Below are 11,917 nucleotides of genomic sequence, written 5' to 3' on the forward strand. Positions count from 1 at the left end.
CTGATACAAAGCACATTCAAGCAAAAAAAAGAAACATTTCAAACATCAGATAAAGTTGTCTATGGAGCAACTGGATCCAGCCCAATGTGCGTCACTTGCACTCAGTTGTGGAACAGCTCTAAACAATTTATATACCAAAAGGTAGCAAACGAGCAATCAGTTACTTGGTATTTAGTTACAGAAACGTTACATTTATGAAGTTACGGGATTTAAAAAACTTACTATATATTTACATTTACAACAAATCGTCTAGATATTATTCAGTCATCCCTAATAAATTATGAATATTGGTATATTTAAATAGTAGTTTCATGTATGAATATTCTCTTTGTATATAGAAACGATGAGTATATTTTGTGAATATAAAACACAAATATTAAAGGGTGGGACTACTTCAAAGGGACCGCAAATGTTGTGACCTCTGCAAATAATAATTTAACGTATCACTTCTATTTGTCCGACGATCTATTTTTGCCAATGTGACCTTTGACCTTTTTGATAACGAATTGAGTAGGCTTTGGGTAAACTCAATGTTACCGAATGGTCTGTTTTTTAGTACTTTCAGTAGGCCGTAGGATGTCAATAGTACAATACATTGTACGTACAAGTTAGTATAACGCTTAAAATAAAATGTGTAAAAACATTTTCGTTACCTGTTGCATGCTGACATTGCCCTCGTCGATGTCAAAGGGAGGTCGCACGGAGCAGAGCGTGCGGCCCATGCACGCGTACGACAATATCGTAATTGATCCTATGACGTAAAAGTTTTGTGAAAAATATGCTACCAACAAATAAAAAGCGTGTAGCGTTGTGTAGAATTTATCAGACATAGCTATTATTCATCTGTCAATTTCAAGCACACATAATTGGCTTGCATTTGATTGAATTGCCGTAATTAGTACATTTACTGGGCTAAATACAAATTTCAGTTTGTGTCTATTAACGCACCTGGTATGGCATACACCAGTGTGAAACTGAATGTTCCAAATTTTTTCCTTGTCTCCGGTCCCGTCCATTCTTCTGTGCAAAAGTGGACGTCTCTCGTTTCTATCTAGAAACAGTTAAGTGTTAATAGGAAACATAGTAAAAGTTCAGTAGATAAACACTAAATGTTAACAAAGGTATATTTAAATATTAATTCTTACGTCCTACTTCGCCTCTTTTCAAGGAAAGCAATCAGTTAATGTCTGAGAAACTTATCACCAATAACATGCTTGTCTATTTTAGTTCGGTCTAGACAATGTCTGCTAAATTAGCAACATTCTAGTCTAGACATCAACCCACAAATACACATTTGGGTCATTTTTCATTGTCGGAGCTAATTCCAGACACAGCTTTAACACCGATTGGAGGATTTCGCACGTCTTCGATAATTTTTGACATAGGTCAGTAGGTTTAGCGAAGAAACATAGTTTAATGTTTTATTCTAGTTGTAATTCTTAGAATGGAATTTATTACTGTCCTTTATTTCATATACATTTTTAGTGCTAAAATCTTAAATTTCTAGTTGAATTTATTTTCGGTTATAAACATAACATCAACTGCAGTTGAAAGTCCTTCACAAATTGGACTGAGCTTTTATACGTTGAGATTTGTACACTGTTGTATTGGAAGAACACAATTCTACAAATACACACAGATATGTTATTGGCCGCTTTAGATATGATGGGCACAGCCTCCTTCCTGACGGTGGCGACGACGAGCAGCGGGATGAACATGAGCATGGCTGCGGCCCACAGCAGGCCCAGCAGCAGCAGCGCCTGGCGCCGCCCCGGCGGCCGCAGCCGCGGCTCCGGCGCTATCGACAGCCACCGGTCCACGGACATCGCGGTCAGCGTGAACACGCTCGCCGCTACTGCTACCCCTGGAACAAACAGCTTCTTTTCTACTCTGTGGCAAACTGAGTAATCACTTTTTCTTTTTCTCCATGTTTACAACATGGTGTGTGTGGTGTTAGAACCAAGTTCCATATTACTTTCTTCTAGTCAAAAGTAGATAGAGAAAAGAGGTAGAGTAAAATTTGGAGAACTGACCGCCAACCTTCGCCAGTCGGGGAGGCACCTTAAGAAGCAGAAGAAGTCAAAAGTAACAAATAAATCTAGAACAATACATTGTGAAAAAACCTCCATAATGTTTACATTGAAAGCTTTTTTATTCATCATTACGTGAATTAATTATTGAAGTATGCAATTAGTGAGTTTTCTCACGAGCTTTACTGGGTAGAAGCGAGCATTTTTTTAAAAGTCTATGTAAAAGTTTATGGAATTCGAGTTCTGAATAACCTGCAGTGCGATCGTGGATCTGAAATTTTCGGTGAATTCAGCCAACATTTAATACATAATCCTGTAATTAAATCTGCTTACATAAAAATTTTTAATGTTATAAAATGAATTAATTCCGAAATTGAAATTCCAAGAACATGTTGAATCCTTAAAATAAACTTTAATGAATTTGTAATGCCTGCATTTAAAGTTCAGCAGAACTTTGAGAAAAATTAAGGAAATTAATGTAAAACTTACCTTGAATATAATTGACAATTTTGCAAACTGTGTCTCCATAGAACCAAACCAAAGTGATGGCTTTGCTGAGCTGTATGGGCATGCAGATACTAGTCACCAGAAGGTCGGCCGCAGACAAATTGACGAGGAATATGTTAGTCACACTGTAACAAAGAAAACATAGCTATAAAATTAAATAAATAACTAGCAATGAAATCAAGTCAGCGAAAAGCTCAGAGGATTTTATCGTATAACATTCCGGGAAAGAACACTTCAAAATGGTTAAGCCGTTTACGCTATGTTCAGTCACAATAGAAAGGTAAACATTGCTCACGATTCCATACTATACACTTATATTGTTAGTATTATAAGTGAAAAATGATATTTTCTTGAATGACTTTAATCGTAAAGGTTCGGTCAGTAGAACGGATCAATAACAATGTTAAATATTATATTATTATAATATTATTATATGAGGTTAGTCTCTTCTTTCGAGCGTTGCGATAAAAGAGTTAAAAAACTTTGATAATTCTACCCTAATTTATTCCCGAATCACAGCAACAGGGAATCACCGCACACTCACAATATTGCTTTAACATTACATGACACACACACATATTCACTAACGCTGAGCACTTCACAAAACACTACTGACAATATAAGCGCGCACGCGCTTTTGACTGAATTATCGCAAGACTGTTTAGTCTCGCTTTGATCCCTATGAGCTTATTTGGAGGTGCGCACACTACTGGATTTTTAATTGTACAGCTAAACATTTGAATGGGCTGCGAAACAAACGACAATCGTACAACAGTTGTGTGCGATTGTTTAAGTGTGCGCCCGCTCTAACACCAAAACTTTCATTTCATTTCGATCTTCTTTTCGTTATTCTTTTGTCATTTTATTCTACTACATTTTCGGTTATTAGAATCATACAATTATTCAATGGAACATTCTCGATGCCGCTTCGAGTATTCCAGACATCTGAATGTCTTTTACGCTACTGGCCAACAGATGTCGTTGTCGTTGCGATAGAACATTCTGGAAACAGATCGACTATTCCAAGAATAATAATTTCGCTACTCTCAATCAGATGTCGTTGCGATAGAACATTCTGGAAACACATCGATTATTCGACCAATTTTAATTTCGTTACTGGCCATCAGATGGCTTTGCGATGGAAAATTCTGGGTACAACTCGATTATTCCGTAGATAAGAATTCCGCTGCTCATCAATAGATGACATCGCGACACTATTATAGAGAAATACAGAGAAACTACATTGAAATAAACTAATTAATAAGGATATTTGTAATAACCATTTCCATTTTTAATATAAATTTTAGTATAATAAGGAATTAAGGTGAATAATTTCAAGGGTTAGAGTATAATCTCCATAATAACGCGGCAGATGTAGACGACCCTTAGAGCCATCTCATTAGTTACTGCGCCAGTAATTACCTGAAATTAAACGAAAAGGCGCGACAAAGAAAATACATTATTAATTAGATAAACAATGACTTGAAAAAAGAGATAGGGTTATAAAATTATTGTTTACTCATCTGTTATTATTTACCTCGAATTAATAAATAAAAATTTTTATCCGAAAAAATAAATTCAACTTATTATGGTTAATTTAAAACAAGAAATCTATTTCTGTTATTTGGAATATGAATGTCTATTTGGGTATTAAAATTTTTAATCATTGTATTTTTTTCTTTCACTAAAACTCGGCTCGTCAATCAACGTCAAGCGTTCTATAGACATTGAGGTGTTTGATGATACAAGTATAAGATTCAAATATTGATGTTCATTTTTTTTGAAGCGAAGTATTTTCATATAAGGTAATGTATGAGCTTCTATTGTAATATATCTAAATGGTATTGGAAATGGCACCGGAACAGGAAATCCGGCAATACATAGATCGCATTGAATTGATGTTTCTATTGTCTGTGATATTCATTGAAGTATGAAAGCGATGCCTACATGCTTTAGGGTAAATCCTTCCAACCCAACAGGTTCTATATTAACCTAAATTAAATTAATATATTTTTTTATTCTAGGATTAATGTGCATAGATACAAAGGTTGAGGACTGAAGTATGGATGGATTGTATGTAAGATGTACATCCTTTTCACTCCCTGAAGTACATGCTTAAGATATGACGAAATGATACGGTATGATGGATATGGCTTCAGATATGACGGCAGATAGAGATGTATGGAAGAGCAGCACTGTACAATTCCTCTGTAGGAACAAGAGCAAGTTAATTATGACAGTTTGTAATTCTAATACAACTGTTCGATCGAATACTGCAGAAAGGGTAAAATAAACTAATTTTATCGGCGTAGCACTTCATTACATACCGCATTATCTCGTATTGGATATCTACAATCTATGAAGTGTCAATATAATGTCTTCCATAAGCATCTAGGGCTATAATCTCCTTGATCGGTCCTTTATTTTAGTCGCAGGGACGGATAATGGACACGTTCTATTTATCGACTGTCTCCCAACATTTCTTTATCTAATGTCATTATATTTTCCTGCGAGTATCGCATCGTATAATTTTAAAACTAGATTTGTTTGGTGTAATTAATTTAATGGACTAATAGACCTTATTAAAGGCGATAGATTGAAACATTAGAACTTACAAAGCTTTTAAAATAGCGCACACCCACCTGTTATTCTATACCCTTACTAACAGACTCTTGTTTGTTAATAATAGTGAAAGGGTCTGATTGAAATTACAAAAGATTATTATCTACATTTTTTATTTGATATTTTCAGTTTTAATTTTAGAATTAAATAAAAAAAATGAATCTGCAGTATTCTGACTCATGTAGTCCCATTTGTTTGTAGAAAACGTAACTGTAAATTCGAAGTTGAAGCCATCATTCTTCGTCACGTAGACTAGTTTCCGTTTCCACAATTTGTGGATAACGAATTGGACGGTCCGGATGTTTGAACAGTGTTGTGATTGACATTTTGTGTATTACGTGCTTCAGTAAGTTCAGTCCACACGTAGGGATTCGTCTTATTCAATAGAAATGTGTCTTTCTTACCGTTTTGATAGAGGAACGTCCCTACAAAATACTGATTTGAATAATCTTTCGCTGTTTATTGTTCGATGAGAGGGTTAAAAATAGAAAGCTTTTATGTGTTTTAAAAACTAAATATCGCTACAAATATGCAAAATAAAGAAATGAGGTACTGGACGCTCGCCTTTATGTTTAGATAAGCCCTTGTATAAACAAACGAAATTAATTGAATTTGGAAATTGTAGGTATTTTTTATTTACGACAAAAATGTCCGCGGGACAAAGTACGTCAAGAGAACAATAATAGCGTTCTTACTCGAACAAGAAGATAAAGGGAAACTACACGGTTTTCGGTCTGACGTAATTAGTGACGTCACATTACAAGCTTAACAATGCGTCACAAAAGCGAAATATGTTGTTCCATTTTTTAATTTCACGAAGCGAAACAGAACGCAGAAGAACTGAGAAATTTCGAGGCTACGTGACATTTTTTTTAAAAGATAAACATTCTTTTTTTTGTCTTATCTTTAAGATATTCGGAGTTTAACTCCAAATTTTTAGAACAAGGCAATCCTTAAATAAAACAAAACACTAACAAGAATTTAAAATGACGTAATAAAAGACTATTTTTGTTATCAACAGGGTTTTTATTTAATTTTCAGTATAATTCAGCGGTAGTAAACAGTTTTCCAATAATATTACGATAAATGCTTTTTATTCATGAAAGATTATAATTTTTATGAATTAGACAAGCGAATTCACAGAGTAAGTTATAGAATACTGTCCTGTTTACATTCTAGTTATTGAGCAGTGATCTTGCTTTGTAGAGCATTCTTGTTCATACACGGTGACCACATTACATACATCAAATCGTAGACATATGTACCCATATATTAACTATACGTATCAACGTATTTACTCACAATAGTAATTAGCACACTTCTCCGCGAAATACATTAAGGGTATAGTGTTATTTACAATTAAACCATAGATATTACAAATTCATTCCAGTTTAATAACCTCAAGCTTATTAACAAGGTTTTCACTACATAACTGTAGTTGTACATGAATTAGTTCATGTTATTATGAATTACAATGATCGTCAATTAACAGTGTATCACGTGGCAAAGGTGGGAGCGGGCTCGCATCAACGAGCTTGTGTTGGCCAACATCCAACAAACAGATTATACCTGGCAACTATTCCTACTCATTGACATCAAGATAAACATTTTGTAACAAATATCTATGAATAAGCTATCGTTTACATTTGACAGTAACTTCCGTGAAATTATGCAAACGCGATTAAAACGTTTGTAGTGATTTATGTGTTATGAAACATGTTATCGAATCGTCTGATTTAAATACGAACAAAGTAACAATTTTAAAGAAGAATAACGTTTATGTAACCACTTCCTTTCCAATATATCTCATGACTAATACAAAATAAGCATTTTACACGATTAAGAAATTGTATCACTTTACTATGGTTAGTTTAATAAAAGTGTACTTGTGAGTTAAAGCCATTTGAACTGGAACTCGATATTGCTTGAACACGCGAATAAATAAGCGTCTCGACCTCTCGGTTACACGCGCCGCTCGACTTGCAAGGAAATTAGCTTTAACCTACCTAACTTCTGAAACTTGAATGCAACACCTTACTCCTTTACTGTGCGTTAGTGTGTGCTACTCCTTTACGTGTATCTATTTATATAAGACTAGCAATTGCCCGTGACTCTCCGCGATAATTTAAAAAGGTCCAATTAGTAGCTTATGTGCTCTACATGTACAACAAAGTTAAGCGTGAGTTGTTAAGTCGACATGGAGGAAACATCCATCCATTTAAACTTACATATTTATAATCAGTACTTAATATCAATGGAAAAGGCTTAATTACAAGATACTTTAGTTTTCATCGGTTGCCATTAATTAACAGTTAATAGAATATAATAATCTATTGTTATGAATGTAACATTAGAAGCTTGTTAAAGATAATTAAATCGTCAGTTTCCAGAACAGACAGCCGATAATATTTTAATAAGATTCAATATTCAATTCTTGTTACAAGATTCATAAACAAACTTTATTTCTGTATATATTTGGACGTCCTACACCTGTTCTGTTTGTGTGTTTTATGTGAAAACATTATTTATACCCGATTTGTTAGTACAAGAGATCAAATGAAATAATTAAAATGTTTTAGCTTTTGATACGTTAAAAAAGTAATTAATTTCAATGATTCTATTAAAATATTAAAGGATTTGGTTGATTGGGAAATACTTTTAAACCGAACACTTCAAAGCTGTAATTATTAACCCTCAGGGTAATTTTTTAGGTTTTTTTTTTCCGATACTTATTAAGTATACCAGTGATACAGCCCCGCTTCGTATATCAATCATTGAAAATGCTAGTTACGTATAAATTATGTGTCTTGTGATGTTAAAAATGTATCTTGTTAGTGTTGACTTTTATACTAGTTGTTCCCGTGCGACTTCATCCGCGTAAAATTATGAAAATTTTATTAGTTATATGGTTTACATATGTCAAATTATCAATTGCAAATGTCAAAATGACATGACATGATGACAAATCATGGCAACCTTGTTTCCTTGATGTTGGCAGCAACTAATGGTCTCTTTCCCACATTAGGGTTTTTATCCAAAATATTTACCCCCTAAGTTTAATGGCGTTAAAATATACATCTTAAAGCGTGACGTAAATGTAGGGCTTTTTATTTAAAGAAGAATTATTCAAAAACATGCTGTAATTGCTGACATCTTAGGCAACAAAGAAGTGTGTGTTTACGCTTTATTATAATAGTATAGATAATTTGCCCTATCCAGAAAGTAAACCATTTAACAGTAATAATTTAAATGTGAGTTTGGCATAATTGAAGAACTAAGGAATTTAGATTATGTTTTTATAAATATTTCTTATTTTTTGAGTATAAAGCTTTTTTATTCAAAAGTAAGGTTTGAATATTTTTGTAAAGAGATTAAGGATATTTTTTTAAAACTTTTTGTTCTAAAGATAAATATACTGGTCAGTGAAATGTACCTACAAATAAACATTTAATAATTTAATTCGTAACATATTAACTTAAATCATAATAAAGCTACACTTTTATACGAAGTAATAACTTGTTTTTCTTTTCCCAACGATCGGAAGTCAACTAGACGGCATCCGGTGTTATTTTCATGTGAAAATCTGTCGTAATATAAAAAAATAAAACATTATTAATTTCCTTGCGAATAAGTTTCGTTACGGTTTGGGAGAGAGGTCAAAAATATTGTAGAATTTGCAATTTAGTGGCCTTATAATTTAAGATGCATATATAATAACATACAATTCCATTCGTTTTCGGCCGTTAGTCTAAAAAAGTTCACTGAAGTGGTTTTCAATCATTTCACTGTAATATTTGGATTACTGCTTGATAGCTAGCATTTGTAACATAACTGTTTTGGCAAATACAACGAATATTTGATGTAACATAGTTTGTGTGTTTACTCCACAGTAAGGGGTCATATTTTTTATAGACATGTAAAATGTTTGAACGACTGTTATCACTCCATTTTTAGTGTAAAGAATCAGTTTGGACAGTTATTATAACTTGACATATTTTAATCCTACTAAGTATTATTTCTTATTACTAATCTTTAAAATAATTAAATGATATTTCCTAATTTCATTGCCAAATTTCACCACTGTATGATAAGATAGAATTCCAGTTGCACTCGGAGTTTTTATGTTGTCCTTTTGTAGTTACTTAAGTTAATATCCGTCGAAGCATACGTTCGTTTCTTTATTATAACAAGGCATTTTACGAGTAGCATCAAAATAATAGTGTCGAAGCTTTGTTGTATGAAGCCTTAAAACAACGCTTTGTTTAATGTACACTTGCCTCATTACAAAGTGTTTCTCTTCTGTAAAATTGCTCGGAGACTTTTTGCGCAAAACGGCTACGTTTACTCGCAATAAGAGCAACGTAAAAAATTACTTGTACGAAATAATATGTCAAGGGCAACGTTTTTGCAAAGAAATATGAAATAAATATTTTAGATTCTACATTATGTCGAACGATAACCATTCTTAAATGCAAGGTTATGTGTGTTACAGCTGTACGTGTTTAGTTGTACAAATTCATTGTTAAAATGTCATCAACCTTGTCGCTATGGAGGGTCGGCACAGTATGTACTGCACTTCCATACATCTCTATCAACTGTCACATCTGAATTCATTCCCTTAAGCAACTCCTTTTTTAAAACAAATTACACGAGTTAAAATAAAGAACTTCAATAAACATTTTTAATTAACTAAACTATTAAAATAACTATACTTAAAAAACTTACTTTTTGGTATAGTTGCATTTAATCGCGACAACGATGAGTAGAATGTTTGCAATCAGAGAGAGCAGGATAATTGGCACGTAGAGTGCAATCAGCACTCCCTCAGGACGAAATAAAATATCCAACTCGGTGTCGAAACGCAAGCTTTCATTCATTAAACTCACACTAAAATTCAAATCCTTTAAATAGTCCACGTTGCTAAACGTATCATTTACCTTTTCGTTCATTTTAATATTTCCAAACTTTATACACACTTAAAACCACAATACCGCACGGAAACAACACATTTTTTAACTAGGAACATTTTAGAGATATATCAGAGTTTTATTGTTATTATATCTATGTACAATATAATTTATTAAGTTAAGCAATCAACACATAGTTTACAACACTTCATATTTATAAAAAGCAGCTTAAATAAGAGCACAGTTATTATACCCCTTTCATCGTATTTAAAATTGTTGAATCTCAGAACAAGTATTCGTTTAATGTAACATTGTTCGTATGAATTTTTAACACACGTCCGCGGGCACATTCCCGTAATGTGTAGACTTTTAGCGCGTCCACAGTATTCAGATAGCTGAAACTGACTGAATGAACGCCTACTCTGAAACTGAAAGAGGGACGGATGTATCCAATTTGAAAGAGAAAGCTGTTTAGTTCCCGGCTATAATTTTCTACAAATGTATTTTGGAAACAGATTCAGCTAAGAACAGATTCAGAAAAAGCATAATTAGCAAACATTTACGTTAAAATAAGACAAGAATTCTAACACGAATGAATAATTTAATTTTAAGGGAAAATAAATTTAAGTGATTGTTCCTTCAGGAGTTGCCAACGTTATTGCCCTCCCATATAAAAGGTACTTTAACTTGCAAAGGTAACAATTGTAATAGCTCTCTATTACAAGGACCACTAGCTCCCTTTCCTCAGTAATAAGTGCAAAAAGGTTAAACCACCTTGCATTCTGGTCCTTAAACACGAATTATAACTGCGGAAGCACTCTTGCAAAACAACAATTTCTTACTTACTTGTATCTTTTGCATTTAGTTAGATAAATGAGTTAAAAAAAAAAAACTCAATTGGTAATTTGATTTTTTTTAAAAGGCGATGCAACAAGTCTTTATGTTTAACAGTGTGTATTTGCAGCAAGGTACAAGATTTAATTCACGTAAAACATTTTACTTGACACTTGATCGGTATTAGATATGGAATTATGCATTGCATGATTAACATATTGTGATGTACAGAATATAAATACTTGTGTATATCGAACATATGTATATACATAGTATTATGTATAATTCTGTATATGTGTCAAATTTACACTACACGAGGATTTAAGCTCCAATAGCCCAAAGGTTTGGGGAACGGAATGCCGATCTTGCGGTCGAGTGTTCGAATCCCGCCATTCGACTATTGTCGTGAACCATATCTTAGCATAAGCCTCGAGCTTAGTTGGAGTGGTTAAAGGAAACATTAGTAAATTATCAAAATCTGATGATATAAAAAAAAAGTAGTTATAGGCAGGCCCTTAGCTTGTTAAGTTGTATTAAAGTTTAAACAAAACTTTAAAAACCATTTAATGCAAGGAAATAAAACATTTTGTCGAATCAGTACGATAAATTTACTTCAGAGTGATTTTTAAAAGAAAGGAAAATATTATTCGATTTTTCATTGCACAGAATTGCAAAATCTTCCTTTTGTGTTTCGTGATGTAATTTCTGATGTTTAATTAATAAAGTTATCTAAGACGTTTAATGTGGGCGGCATATGATAAATAGCATCAGATGGTTTGTTACTTTGCAGTATTCTGAACTACACCTTTTTAATTAATAAATTATAATTTTGAATTTTTATAAGACATTTTGGACTCGCACGATTTATTAAACTCGTGCTAAAATAAATTAATTATGTACTAATACGTACTCTTTAACAGAATTAAAAAAAAACAAAACCGACTTCCAAACAAAATACACCAAAAACAAAACAAAATGCACTAAAAACAAAACAAAATACACCAAAAACAAAATATT

At 32.9% G+C, this 11,917-nt stretch overlaps 1 protein-coding gene across 1 annotated transcript in view; it reads right to left on the bottom strand.

Moving 5' to 3' along the window:
* Positions 1 to 10,204, bottom strand: part of LOC106101179 (neuropeptide FF receptor 2-like) — a 15,291-nt gene extending 5,087 nt beyond the window's left edge. The window contains exons 1-5 of the mRNA XM_013280328.1: positions 9,885 to 10,204; positions 2,520 to 2,662; positions 1,638 to 1,864; positions 949 to 1,051; positions 654 to 751 (exon numbers count right to left, since the gene is read on the bottom strand). Of these exons, the coding sequence (XP_013135782.1) occupies positions 654 to 751; positions 949 to 1,051; positions 1,638 to 1,864; positions 2,520 to 2,662; positions 9,885 to 10,108 (795 nt within the window). The 5' untranslated portion in view covers positions 10,109 to 10,204. The remainder of the gene's footprint in view (positions 1 to 653; positions 752 to 948; positions 1,052 to 1,637; positions 1,865 to 2,519; positions 2,663 to 9,884) is intronic.
* Positions 10,205 to 11,917: the final 1,713 nt, after the last annotated feature.

Source organism: Papilio polytes, unplaced genomic scaffold (genome assembly GCF_000836215.1).
Source record: "Papilio polytes unplaced genomic scaffold, Ppol_1.0 DF824303.1, whole genome shotgun sequence".
Classification (NCBI taxonomy): domain Eukaryota; kingdom Metazoa; phylum Arthropoda; class Insecta; order Lepidoptera; family Papilionidae; genus Papilio; species Papilio polytes.